The sequence below is a fragment of the Mustela nigripes genome, chromosome 4, assembly GCF_022355385.1.
Source record: "Mustela nigripes isolate SB6536 chromosome 4, MUSNIG.SB6536, whole genome shotgun sequence".
Taxonomy (NCBI): domain Eukaryota; kingdom Metazoa; phylum Chordata; class Mammalia; order Carnivora; family Mustelidae; genus Mustela; species Mustela nigripes.
Window position 1 is genome coordinate 94,233,279 of NC_081560.1, and position 14,563 is coordinate 94,247,841.

The following is a 14,563-nucleotide window of genomic DNA, read 5'->3' on the forward strand; positions in this document are numbered from 1 at the left end:
ACACCGAACTGGGGCACTGTGTCCTTGCACAGGGAGCCGCTCAGGAGACATTCCTACACTGTGCCCGTGCAGTGGCTCCACGGCCATCCCTTGCCAAGCGCCCACACGTCTCTGTCTGCACCCCCCTTCCGCCCTTCCCGCCACTGGGGGGGTGTCCCCGCACTTTCCCGAACACCGGCACAACTTCCACGTCCCCAGGCCACCACCACCCTGCCCGCCAGCCCCGGCTGTGGAGGGACACCAAGCCCCGGCTGGCCCCACCACACCCCTGCTCCCGCCGCAGCTCAGAGTGCACGTCACAGACGCCCGGTCCTTAACTGGCCCATGTCCCCAGACTCCGGCTGCCCGTGTGGTCCCTGAGCGCTTGGCCTGTCAACACCGGGGTGTGGGGGGCACTCTCCGGAGTCTGCCTGTGACGGCCTTTCTGAAGCACGACCGTTATGCAGAGTGGCCGGGTGTCAGCTGCAGGTCGAGCGCCCCGTCCTCCCTTCCCGGGGCCCGCGGTCAGGTCTGCGGGAGTCCTCAAGGGCCCGTCTCCCTACCTGTCCCGCCGCTGGCCGGGGCCGCCGCTGGAGACGGTGCAGGAGGACGTGAACGCCCGCTGAAAGGCAGGTCCCGCCGGCACGTCGGCCCGGAGCGCCGCAGGTCTGGGCCCCCCGGGGCTCTCGGACATCCCCGCCGTGCGATGCAGGATCTCAGCACAGCCTCGAGTATCTGCAGCGGGGAGAGCAGGACGGGACGCTTACAGGCCTGGTCCCTGTACTGGAAGGAGCGGGGTCGCTGCCGGACATGCAGGCCACAGGTCCCATTCGAATCGAGGAATCGAGGGGCCCGATTCTACCACGTGTGGGTCGCTCTTGCCTGGCACGCTCCCCAAAGGCAGGACAGGACGCAGAACACACGCCCGGCGCCTGGCTCAGCACGCTGGCTGAGCGGAGGAGCCTCGTGCAAGGTCGTCTGCAAGGACAAGGGCGTGCAGCCCACGCAGCCTTGCCCCTGAAGGCCGGGTACTGACCGACGGAGTCCGCCCAGCCCACAGGCGCTCACTTCAGAAAGGGCGCCACAGAGTAGACCCGGGTCCAGGGCGTGCACGCCTGGGGCTGCGGCCAGGTGACCGCGGAAGCTCCATCTGTCCCCAGCTGGGAGCTGGGTCCACACGCCGGGCCGAGAGCTTTCCGGTACAAACACGGCCCTGCCGGCTGGTGTCCTCACCCTGGCAGGGGGCACAGACCCTGTCCCAGCCCCTGTCGCTCGGGGCGTGAGAGGCCAAACACAGTGAAAACCTGCTATTTAACACCAAGCCCGCACACTCCACTGAATTTTACACGCTTCCGTGACAAAATGCCCACCTGCTTGAAGCCCAGCATCACCATCATTTCTGAATATTTTTAAAAATCTTGCTTTTTTTTTTTTTTAAGGATTTTATTAATTTGACAGAGACACAGCAAGAGAGGGAGCATAAGCAGGGGGTATGGGCACAGGAGAAGCAGGCACCCCGCAGAGCAGAGAGCCCAATGCAGGGCTTGATTCCAGGACCCTGAGATCATGACCTGAGCTGAAGGCAGAGGCTTAACCCACTGAGCCACCCAGGTGCCCCCCTCCTTTTTTTTTTTTTTTAAAACTCAGCTTTAAGATCTACCAGGGTGGATGACAACATCGTAGGAATACGGGCTACTCTGGTTTCCGCTTTACAACAAGGGGGGGCGGATGAAATTCCTGAAAACCCTGCATCATTCCCATCACTCATTTCCGGGAACGGGGTGCGGCGAGCGCGAGTCACACGTCCCGGCCACAGACCCATTTGCAGCACGTGGATGGGAGGCCGAACCCAAGCCCACTAAACCCGAGGCTGAGGCTGAGCTACGCGGCAGCCGGGACTGCAGGGACGTGGAGAGCCGACCCGAGCGCAGCCGCCCCTGCTGGCATTTTGGGATCCTCGGCTGGGAACGCGGGGCCGACGTCTGCCCCCAAGACGGAAGTGGCTGCTGAAGACGGAAGAACAAGCAGGGATTTCAACACCTCCGTGGTGGGACCGAAATATGACCAGCGGGGCTCAACGCACTGACCTCGGATTTACCTCGGATTTAAGGGGAGGGCCCTGAAGGCTACGCTGTGGGGACACCAGCACCAGAAACAGACCAGCCCCCCGGATCTCAGTAGTGTGCCCCCGAGAAAACCTCCCTCTCCGGAAGTAGACATCACCCTCCAGAGCCTGCCTCTGTCTATTACGGATCGACTGATGGATCCATCCACCGGCCCATCATCCACGCATCCACCCATCCAACTGCCTCCCGCCATCCATCCCTCTGCCCAGCTGACCACCTAATCGTCTATCACCCATCCCACCATCACCAACCCACCTAATCGTCTACCACCCATCCACCCATCCACCTACTTCCCTATTTGTTTTTCTGTAATTTTCAGACATAATTCAAATATTTACTTTTAAAAACAGACCAGGCATGCTAGTATCGGGTACCAGAACAAAGAAATGAAAACAAAGACCAAAAAAGAGAAGGAGAAAGGGAGAAAGAGCCACAGCTGTATATGCGTTAGAGGTCAAGACACGCCCTTGAAAATAAGTAAGTGGAAACCGTTTCAGAAAAATACAGAACCTCACAGAAGAATGGGGGAATGTTAGGAATAACTGAGTAGAAATCCTAGGATGACGTACAAACACAATTAATGAAATGAAGCAGGAGGCCAACGAACCCATCGGCGGATGCGCGCGCTGGGACAAGTCAGAGGCCAGAAGCAGTGGCAGGAAGGGCATGGAAGATGGGGACGGGGACGGTGCCGTGCGGGACACGATGAGCAATGTCTAATACATGCGCAACGGGGGCCCAGGAGGGGCACAGGGACGAGCAAGGCACGAGCAGCCCAGGGAAGGATGTACCGAGAATTCTCCCCAACACGCTGAAGAAACTGAGCCACAGGTTCAGGAAAAAAAATCCATGAAATCAAAGCAGGAAGCGTTAAGAGAAATCCATACACACTCCTCAACGGCAGAAGCAATGAAAATCCAAGACCAGCCAGAGCGGCATCTTACGGGTCGGGGAGGGGGCGGGAGCCGACTTCAGTGCTGGCGCTTAAAGGCTCGGTTAGCCCATCTTTACGGGAGCCTAACGCCCACGTTGTGTCTGGACAAACCGCACGTGAGTCCCGGGGGCAGGTACTGTGCCTGGTCCACGCGGACGCCCGTGGTCACCAGGGCTGCGTCGTCCACACGCTCACCTCTGATGCCTCCACAGCCCTGGGGCAGCGTGGTCTCAGTCCCAGTCGGGAGGCGCCCGACACGCCAGTGTGACCTTCCAGAAGGTTGTATTTTTAGGTCAGAAAACCTTCTAAAATACACATTTGTTGGGTGCCTGGGTGGCTCGGTCGGTGGAGTGGCTGGCTCTTGGTTTCGGGTCAGATCGGGATCTCAGGGTCGTGGGATGGAGCCCCGTGCTGGGCCTCCCTCCCACGCAACTGTCTTCTTCGTAGAAGAAATTATGTTCTCGACAGCGCATCCCTGTGTCCACCTCCCACATAAGACAGAGCTGCTGGGCGCCCACCACCGGTCAAAATGGTGCTGGCTGCCGGCCTCCGGTGAGCACGTTGCCAGAAGGTCAGCCTGCGGGCCTCAGAGGCCCCTGCCGGAAAGCTTCCTGGAGGGCTTCCTGGAGGAAGCACGTTCCATGGGAGGTTGAAAGCATGTGGGTTTCCAGTAAGCCGAGCGGATGCCATAGGAGTGGGGGTACCACCCAGGGCTCTGCTCCCAGCTGGGCCTCCACTGCTGGGCTGGTGCTGTGGAGCGCTTCACACCTGCTATGAATGAATGAATGAGTCTGCAGTGGCTCAGAAGTGACAGGAAGAAGTCCAGGGTGGGGTGTGGGTCTGACCCCAAGGAGTCACGCTGGACATCCCAATCACCCCCAGGCCAAGGAGCAGCACTGGACTCTGGGGTCAGGACTGCTTCTCAGTCCAGCCCACGGCGGATGACTGACGGTGCTCTCAGGGGTCCTGCTGCAGCCGCAGGGGCTGCCCGCTCCCATGTCCCCCACGACCCTGGGAAGCCCATGCCACGCCCGCAGGGCGCCTGAGACCACCCCCAGCAGAGAAGAGGCAGGCGGGAAATAAGGTCGCGCTTTGTCCGTTACCCTGTCCCTGTTCCAGAAAACAGCAAACTCAGCACTCCCCATGAAAGTGGCTTTGTTTGCAGCTCTGCACCAACACGGGGCCGTGGCTGGGTTTGGTTCCCGGCCCTGGGCAACAGGACTTAATTAACCCTTCCATCTGGACGAGGGCCAGCCAAGGACCTCATTGCAGGGACACTGGCTTCCCAGCCACTTCTCCCGCAGGGCCGGGCCTCTCTGTGCTCAGACACGCAAGCCAGCAAGGCACGGCGGCCACTACGGGGCTGCAGCCCCCACCATCCAACCAGGAGTGGAGCCTTAGGAGAAGGGGCATGGCCTCCATCCTCAGACACGCAGGGTGCTAGGAACATGAGTCCACGAGCAGAAGAACATGCCTGGTCCAGGAGTCTGGCCGCAGACCATGAGCATACACGGCATTCCTTCAAGGCCGTGCACGCCAGGAGGGCAGACAGGACATGTGCTGTCGAGCCTCTCCACCCTGCACATCCGTTCACAGCTACAGGGACATCTCCAAACGGCTGTCTCTGGGCCCAGCCCCCTGTTCTGCACACTCAGCATCCATAGGCTCAGTTTGGGCCCAGAAGGGGCCCGGGGGTGATGTGAGGGTCATCAAGAGCGGGGGAGGGGTCCTGTCTTGGAGCCTTACAGGTGACACGGTGGCAGCTTTGCTCTGCGGTGGCCTCGGAGGGAGGGAGCATGGCCAGGAGCGGCTGGCCTCAACCACTGTGTGGCAGTAAGACTTCTCCCTGGGGCCACAGCACGCCCCCCGGCAGGACGCGTCCACATGTGGGGGCGCTGGGAGCCGTGAGGTGGCGGCTGTGGGCCCTGCTTCCTCCAGGTCCCTGACGTCCCCCAGGCTAAGCACAGTCTGTGTTTCTCCTGAGAGTGTCTCACATTTCCCCTTTCCGGCTGACACCCAGAGGAGGGGGCACAATACGCCCCGGCTTCCTGGTTTCCTCTGCCAGCTGGTGTCCTGGCGCCTGCAGGGACCCAGGACCGAGGGGCTGGGGATGGAGGAGGGAGGGAGAGTGCCTCTCGCTCCGGGGCTCCCAGACCTTCCAGGACCTTCTGGGCCCAGGCTCCCCTTGGCTTCCCCTTCCTGCACTTCCTTTACCCGGAGCTCGGGTGACGGAGGGTCACAGGCTCTTTTCCAAAAGGTCTATTTTTAGGCCGCACTGGAGCTGCTGCAGGAGGTTCCGTGGGAAGCGGGGTAGCATCTGCTCTCCGCCAGCCACGATTTCCATCACACAGAAGTCAGCAGAAGGAAGGGGACCTCACAGGCTCGCCACCTGCAGAGCGGGGAGCCGGCCAGACGCAAAGGTTCATGCACACACGCAGGGCCCACCGTGTCCTGCGCAACACCCAAGCCTGTGAGGTCAGAACAAAACCAATGCTCCACCCCCCCCCCCACCTTCACGCTGCAAGAGACCCTTATGAGGTACAGCAGTGACCACCAACCCGTCAATTACTGTTCGTAATTACAGACTGCCACGACACTTTCATGTCGTCTTTAAAGACAGAAAAATTGGGGCACCTAGGTGGCTCAGTCAAGTGTCTGCCTTTGGCTCAGGTCATGATCTCAGGGTCCTGGGATCAAGTCCAGCACCGGGCTCTCTGCTCAGCGGGGAGCCTGCTTCCCCCTCTGCCTACTGCCTCCCTGCTTGGTGGCTTTCTCTGATGAACAAATAAATAAAATCTCTGATAAACAAATAAATAAAATCTTCAAATAAATAAATAAAATCTTTAAAGACCCGTAAATAATATTTAGCAGGGCTCGCGATGATACTCGCCTTTCCTGGGGAAGAAAGTGCAGTTTTGCTGTCTGACCACCAAGGCAGACCTCCGGGCTGTAAGAAGCAGGCTTCTTCTCAGTCGGCCGAAGCTAGTGTGACTCGTTAACGATGAGTCCCTGACCATCACCGATCTGTCACTGATCGGTATCCATCTATCAGCCATTTTTCTGTCTCCATCCCCTGCCCTCCTGCTCACACCCTGGGACTACGGAGAACCGAGAGAATTCTGCGGAGTGTGTCTTAACACGTTTTTGGTCTCTGGCTCTGTATTTCCAGGTGTGACAGTCGGGGCGGTGGGGGAGGGGGCACCCAGTCCCCCAGGCTCTGGGGTCACAAGTCACAGACCACTAGCCTTGTGCCCAGCCTCGGGGGCCCTCCAGGCTGCACGGGCAGAATCCCATCGACAAACATGAGCTTAGATGTCTTCTCGGGTCTGTTCAGTGCTAGATTTAAAGCATTATTTTTAAGAGGCAAGACTTTGTATGGGAAGTTGGGTAGCAGTGATTTTTTTTTTTTTTTTAAAGGAAGTCCTTAATCTTAGAACGCTTCTGTTATTTGTCCAGAAACAACAGGCCATTGACTCAACCTTCTGGAAAGCAAAGGAAGGAGGGCCAGGCAGCCACAGATAACGAGCACTAATTAGGGGAAACCCCTGAAAGACTGGAAAGGCACACCGTGCGTCTTGCTCGGTGAACACGGAAGTCACACGTCCGCAGCCCCACGGATATGCCGCCCACACAGAAAGGGGGGACCACGGCCCCCACGGGACGGCCCGAGCGTTCTCTTTGGTACGTCTTCTTAGAGCGTGAACGTGTTCCCTGGTCAGGTCAGCGTTTCCTGTGAGCAGCGGGAATGTCCCCCCAAGTGAAGGTGCCGGAAGCATCCCCCATTCTCGCCCACCCCCCCACCCCGGCACAGCTCGGGGGGCCCGGCCAGCACTGGGGTCGGGTCAGGGTTTCTGCCCGGGCGCAGGCGGGTGACCCTGCTGGGATGCCCTCCCCCAAACTGGATGTGCCCCCACCAGGGGCACGGAGAAGCCGGAGCTCGGCTAACGCAGCTCACGGCAGCTGGGCTCTGACCACGTCCCATGTCCACTCCGAGGCACTCACTCTGACGTGCCAGCAAGGAGAGCCATTTGCCAACAGCTGGCAGCTGCCCCGTAGGGAATTCTAATGTAGAAAACAGTGAGACGCTTTCTTTCCTGCCTATGAGAGTTTCCGAGTGCTTCCCGCTCTTCAGGTGCACCGAGGGGTCCGGTCTCTAGGGCGCTCACGGGGGCCCCTCCGCAACCCGCAGAGAACGAGAGCAGAACTGGCGTGTGCACCCGGGGAAACAAACTGCTTCCTTCTGCAGGACTGACGGGAGCACAGCGTCGGGGCTGGGTGTCCTGGGGACATCGAGACCACCAGAGCCTGGGCCCGGGAGCTGGGTCTCCTCCCAGACCCAAGCCCCTCCCCAGCCCGGCACCCACCACTTGCTTCCTGCCTCCACAGATCTGATGCCCCACAGACCTTATTCCCGTGGAACCACATGGTTCTGGCACTTCTGTGTCTGGCGTCTGTCCTCGAGGCTCGTCCATGGGGGAGCGTGTATAAGAACGTCCTTCCTTCTTAGGGCTGATGTTGGGCCATTGCTGGTGGGCCACTTGGGCTTTATCCTCCGTCCCAGAGAGCACAGGTGTGGGCTCGGCTTTCGGGCTCCTGCGAGTGGCTCCAGGCTTCCTTCCGTGTTCTTTCCACCAGCCACACGGGGACTGGTCACCTGCAGCAGCGAGTGGCCCCAGCAATAGGAGATCTCGGTCTCCAAGTTGCGTCCCCTTGGGTGGGAGTTGCAGTAGACAGCGATGCCCATGGCAGATGGCCTTGGGCCCTGGGGACAGGACGCCAGGGAGGAGATGGAACCAAGAGGAGGAGAGCGTGCGCACCTGCCGGAGGGCCGGCCGAGCAAAGAGTGGGTGTCCTGGGACTTACACACGGGTGGCTAGAGCTTAGCAGCACGCACGGACTCCGCAAGACGCTGTCCAGGTGTGTCGGTGACGACGCTGTCTCTGTGACCCCTGTTTGGTTCAGAGTCCCAAGTTCCCAGAATTATTCCAGCCCTGCACTGGGGCTGGGCCACTGGACAAGGAATCTTGATGCTTTCTTCCCTTGGGCACAAGCCCCAGCATATCTGGCTTTCCTCTGGTAAACGCCCACAGGCTTCACGCTCTAGTCAGCCACGGACCTTCTGCGGAAAGGTGTTAAAACGGCCTTCAGCCTGGTAAAGATTGCTGACAACGCGCGGCCCCCAAGGAGCCTTCGGCCGCAGGACACCCTCCTCCCGGCATGACTGCACGGCAGAAACTCACTGTCACGCTCACAGAGCCTGGGCTCCGAACCTGCCTCTCGGCCGTGACTACAAAACCTCATTTCCCGTGGAAAATCTGACATAAATCTTCAACGTCCTTCCAGGATGCTCGTCTCCCAGAATCCCTGCCATCTGGGGACCTGTATGGCCTGTATGACCCAGTGCAGGCGGCAACGGAGACCCCAGATGGCTAATGGGAGGTTTCTGCCCTAATTTCAGAAACCGTTAAGTCTGGGGATCGCAAGAGGTCATCGGTGCTCAGACCCTAAACCCAGGTCCCTAGCCAGGTAGCGGCACACTTAGCAGGCCTAACCCCCGGCTGGGACCACAGGATCTCAAGACCATGGACCCTGGGAAGTCAGTGCTGCATGTGCTGAGTGTGTGAAGTAGCATCAGTTTGTTATCAGTAATGACCGAACCTGTGGCTCCTCTTCAGCCGGACCCAGCCTCCCATCAGCCAGCATGGGGGGCCACACACACGGCTGACAGGAGCTTTACACATCGGGAATGTGCCCGTACGTCCTGGAGGCTGGACGCCCCCCATCCAGGCGCGGCAGGGCCAGTCCCTCCCGAGGCCTCTCCTGGCCGTGTAGAGAGCCGTCTCCTCCCAGGGTCCTCATGAGGTCCACACGGGTCTCTCCGTGTGTCTGCATCCTGATCTCTGCTTATGAGGACACCAGTCACGCTGGACCAAGGCCTAATCATGTTGGCAAAAGCCCTAGCCTGAATGCAGCCACATTCTGAGGTTTGGAGATTTACGTGAGCTTCTGGGGAGGGACACAATCCAGCCCACAGCATGGGGAAGACAACTTGGGGCAACGTGGCCTCCCGGAAACGGCAGGCTGAGGACTCTCGGGAGGGTCCCTCAGGTGGACATGGACGGTGCTCACAGCCGTCCGCAATGAGGAACCGGAAATGGAAGAAGCCTGGTCTGGGAGGAGGCCACCTGTGGACCCCCAGGGATGCAGGCCAACACAGCAGAGTGCCTGCCCACAGGACCCAGGCGACCTCGTGGGAACAGCACAGTGTTCGCAGCACCCGCCATCCCATCCTCATTGTGCAATGGCCCTGTGGCCTGGTGGGGCATCAGGAACCCCCGAGAGGACGAGAGGGCAGCTCCCTGGACCCTGCTGCCTTCCCTCTGGGGCTTTCAGTTGGGTTCCCACTTGACAGCATTTCCGACGGGCAGGCTAGTCATGCTGGAGGGGGAGATGTCTTCACTAACACAGTCCCCGGTGTTGTGGGTGCTGGGTGGCTTTGCGGGCACACAGGGACTCCGAGGGGCCCACGGCTCGTGCGCCAGCACCGGCGGCCGCACCAGGAGCATCCAGCCCCAGGTACATGAGCCCCAGCTGAACTGGCCTGGGGCTGGGGTTCATGGGCACACGTGCAAACATTAGGAAACTGTTCAAATTGCTCCAAATAAGCAACTGACCGACCACTTAAGGAGGGGACTGAGTGCACCCACAGCCCAAGACAGGCGCTCCCTCCACGGGAGGCAAGGCTGGACGGCAGTGGAAGAGGGCAGCATGTGTCTGACCCTTGCCCCAGAAGGATGCCTCCCACAGGAAGAGACACAGGAAACCACTCAACGTAGGGGGAGGAGGAAACCAGTGATTGGAGGGTCAAGTGCCCGCCACAGACCCGGGTGCTGTGCTCAAGCTGCACGCTTCCTTCTGTCCAAACACAAGGGCACGCTGCAATCCGCGGCTGAGGACTGGGGCGCCGCTCCCCGTTGGAGGCTCCCAGATGGTGTCCGCCCCAACTGGCCAGGCAGACGACCTCGTGTCTCCCGTCATCTGTTACACAGAACGATCACGGCTGACGGGGACCATGTGACTTCTGACCCGCTCGGCCTCCCCGAGGAGGGAATTCTGTGTGTCTACACCTGAGCGGCGGAAGCATGAGCTGCCCCAGGGGCTGGGAGTGACAGCCAGCCTGTCCCCTGGGCACCAGTGCCCGGGAGGACTCACGGGAGGCTGAGATCAGAACAGACAAGAATCAAGAGAAAAGGGAAATTGAAAAGAAAAAAAAAAAACAAGTCTTAAGATGAAAGGAAGGAGAAAATAAACTGGCGGGGACATGTGGGTGGGCGTGCACAGACCTACATGGAGGCCAGGAACCTGAGACAAGTCAAGGATGATGTGTGGAGGTGGTACCACCACGCTGGGCCCGGGGGGTCCTTACCCTGTGAAAAGCCCCTCCTGGGCGCAGATGCCCTCCTGGTCTAATCTGAGGCCCGACCCAGAGGCCCCCGTGAACCGCCCCCCACGATACTCTCTGTGGTGCAGATCCCACCACCCCCCTTTGGACCCCACCCCTGGTGGGCCCCCTGCAGACCCTCCACCAGGAAGGGAGGCCACTCTAGTCCCTGGGGCTCCTCCTGGCCATCAGGGGCTACAGGGAGGGCGGGCCGAGCCTCCACGTGGCCCGCAGAGGACAGTTCTGCATTCTGGTCTCTAGCTTGGGGCCTCAGCTCCCCGCCGGTCTGTGTCCCCACAGAAACCTCAACTCTACACACACTGCCAAATACACGGTGTGCCGCAGTTTACTGGGCACCGTTGTCTCCATCTCTGTGGTCCAGGGAGGGTTTGCTTGGCAACCTCTGTGCATGAGTGTACACGGCACCTCCCCATGAGGACAGAACTCTCCGGAGCAGAAAGCCCAGGAAGAGGAGGCTGTGCTGAGAGGCGGACAAAGGATCAGGGTCTCCATGGCGCGGTCGGAGTTGGATCAACACACCCTGACCTCGCGGCCAGGGAGCCCACCTGTCCGTACTCCACGTAGGGCCACAGAGGCATGTGTTCCGGACAGCTCATCATCAGGGGGTCTGCACCCCGTGGCCACACTCCACGATGGCCACTGGGCGCCACATGGACCCCTGCCCAGGGGATGAAAGAGACGGCTGCGTGTCTCCCAGAAGCACCCGCCATCCTGCTGGGGCTCCAGCCACAGCAACGCCTCACCCCTGTCCCTCGCAGCAGATCCTCGCAGGTGAGGACAACAGGTGCTCTTGTGTTTTCAGCCTTTTACTCATAAAGTCTCCCCACATTCTACCCCAGCCCCGCCAGCGCCAGGAAACAGGGCACCACCCCGAGCGCGAGGCTTCGTGTCCCACAGGAAGGGGGACGTGTCTGATCGGGAAGGCCTTCTCCAATTCCCCAGCCTGCTTGGACAGCGATCTGCCTGCTTGACTCGGGGAGATGCTCTGGGCCTGTGGGTGTCTTCTCCGGATGACGCGAGTTCCCACTTCGCCTCGGGGTCCTGCATCTCAGCGCAGAGGAGGTGTTTGTGCAGTGCAGCCCGTGTTTACCAAACCAGCGATGCGGACAACAGTCAGGCTGGGAACGTGTGGTTCCAGCCAAGACGGAGCAGCCTCACCCCGCCCAGGGCCTCACCCGTCCCAGGGCCTCAAGGAACAACTCCACCCAGGGCGCCAGCCCACTGCAGCGGGAGACTTGGACAGGTGGGCAGACAGCGGCTGCCTGGAGCCTTGGAACCTGAGGGAGGACGGGGCTGCCTTCCCTGGTCGCCCTGCTGCCTCCCACAGGCCCCAGAACTATCACCCGGCAGGGACAAAGCAGCTCCAGGAGAAGCCTGCTCAGCTCGCTGGTCAACCAAGCCCACCTGACACCGGGGAAACCCTCACACGAGGGGCTTAAGTAAAGCTAAACGGAAAACGCACGTTTCCTCACACCCCACTTCCTGGAGGAGGCCTTTAGGATGTCCCCTCCAAGGAGGTGTCCGCAGGGTCCAGGGGCGAGCTGCCCTGTACCCTGGCCTGTGTCGGGACCGAACGGCAGGGCCGGCGGGAAGGTGAACTTCAGCACTGTGTGGCTGCAAACGGGCCTGGGCAGGAGTGCTGACCGCCACAGAAAGACCAGACTACAGAAATCCGAGCCTCCTTCCGTGGCCTCAGGAAGCCCAGGGTGAACGGAAACCCCCTCATCGCATGAGGACGGGGACCGTCACTGGGACGAGAGTGGGCAGCGAACGAGCGCCGCGTCGACACAAAGCAGGTGCAGGGATCGTCCAGCAGCTCGTACCCAGGCTCCAGCAGACGACTACGCGTTCTCTTGAATGAAGTGAAATAAATAAATAAATAAACACCACCACCACCCAAATCTCAACCAGCATGAAAAAGTTACCGCAAGAGTAGAAACCACTGAACTGAAAGATACAGGGAGAGAGACGTGAGCAGCAGCAGGGCAGCGGATGGAGGGGCCTGGACTTGAGGGCCCAGCACGGGGTTCTTCACCGCGCGTGAGCAGCACAGCCAAACAGACTTGTAGGGAAGGACTGGAGTCCTGGGGGCCCCGGGCCAGTAACGGAGGATCCCATGGTTGTGCCACCGGAGACCCAGAAGGGGAGGGAGCACCGGCTGGAGGTCGTGAGAAGAAACCATGTCTGAGCCTCCCCTCCCCACCGCAGGCCAAGGACACAACCTGATTCAAGGAGCCAAGGAGCCACAGAGCAGCACCGACATTAGGAAACCCACTGTCGGGATGCAGTTTCCGAAGGCCAGGGCAGGAGCCCTCCTACGAGCCAACTCGAATATGGGTGGTAACTGTTCACCTCAAACCCAAAGGCCAAAGCGGGGCAGCACTGAAGTCCCAGGTACTCAAGGAATAGAACCGTCAAGTAGGAATTCTGGGAATTCCACAGGCAGCCAAGATACCCCTCAGCAACGGGGTAGAAAAGATATCCGCAGAGGACAAACAGACAGGACTTGTTTCCAAACCCGCCCTTCACGAATGGCCAGAGCACGTTTTCTCGAAAGAATGCAAACCCTAAGGTGTGGAACATGCAGCAGAGATGGGACATCAGAACAGGCTGACAGAGCTTCAGTAAGACGAGCAGAGAAGCAGGGGTGAGACCCAGGCAGCCAGCAGAGAAACGCACACACTCCTCTCCCCAGGGAGAACGCGCTTGACATTCAGGGCCCTGCCGCACCTGCACGCAACCCATGCGAGGGCACAAAGGGGCCCACGTTGCTTCTGTCCATGTGGGAAACTGCCCCAGCTCTCTCTGCAGAGCAGCCCTTTTCCTGCGGGCTGCACCCCGTTTCCTGGAACCAGACTTCCAGTGGCTGCGAGCCCGCCGCGTGCCTCCCACCTCCCTCCGTAGCACCGATGGGCCCATCCTCGGTCTGGCCCCGCCCACTCAGCACCCCAGCTCCCTGGCAAGTCCTCCCCCCGGCCGACGGTCCCCCAGCCAACCAAGATCCTTCATGACTGGACTTCCCCGAGTTCCCTGGAAAGACCGTCAGGGTTTTGATTGGAATCACGCCAACTACATACATGAGGTTGGAAAGACTTGACACCTTTATAACGTCACCTTCCGATCCAAGGACACAGTCTTTCTCTTCCTTTACTGTATCTTTTTAAATGTCTCCTATTAAGTTTTCAAAGGTTCTCGCGGGAACAAAACGAGTGTCACTGCCAACATTCTGCACGGAGCTTTACTACCGCACTTTTCCTTCTGCCGCCGCCATCATACGCCTGGCCTACTTTCCCCCGGCCCACGGGCCGCCGCGAGCCTGCTGAACACGGGAAGCTGACAGACAGCAGAGGGGACAGGACAGCTGGACAGCTGCATCCTTCTGGAAGGACGAGGGATGGCAGACTGTGTCACGTCGGGCCGCGCCTACAACGCACACAAGGACGAGCGGCAAGGCCCACATCTTGTCTTCGGGGAACACTTCTCCTTACCCCTGCAGAGCTGTCAAACAGCTCCGCAGCATTCTGGAGGCTTCTCTGTGTGCCCTCAGCCACCCGGGAAAGCCGGCTCAGCCCTGGTTCCTCCAACCCCATTCCCTCCCATTGAGTTTCGGAACTCATGTCGCTTTCCTTTCCCTGGTCTACCTGCTTCCCGTTCAGCTGCCCCACTCCGTGCCCACCGGCTCTCCCTGAGGCCAACATCAGACAGAGGACACAGTTCCAGGCTGACAGTAGCCGCTAGCTAGGGGCAGGATGGGAGTTCGCGCCGGTTCCGCGAGTCTTAAGTCACGCTCGTACGCTTACATCCTGGAAGGATGGATGCGTCAGTGGGCGCGGACGAGAAGCAGGAAGGGCGTGGTCCGTGCGAGGGGTCGTCTGGACCCCACCTCTTACTGTCCCCGAGACCCTGTTACCTTTATGTCACAGGAGAAGGCCAGCAGTGACAACTGTCTCAGGGGACGGGAGGCAAAGTAAGTGGGGAGGAATTCGGCACCAGTCCCAGCCGGGACACCAGCCTCTGCCCGTCACTGAACATCCTTCGGCCACCGTCCTGCCTCCAGCTCAG

General features: G+C 59.9%; 1 protein-coding gene across 9 annotated transcripts in view; it reads right to left on the reverse strand.

Annotated features, from left to right (window-relative positions):
* TNS3 (tensin 3) overlaps window positions 1-14,563 on the reverse strand; it is a 200,746-nt gene that overhangs the window by 21,714 nt on the left and 164,469 nt on the right. For all 9 annotated transcript variants that reach the window (XM_059397165.1, XM_059397159.1, XM_059397160.1 and 6 more), the window contains one exon: window positions 543-714. In XM_059397165.1, coding sequence (XP_059253148.1) covers window positions 543-714 — 172 coding nt within the window. The remainder of the gene's footprint in view (window positions 1-542; window positions 715-14,563) is intronic.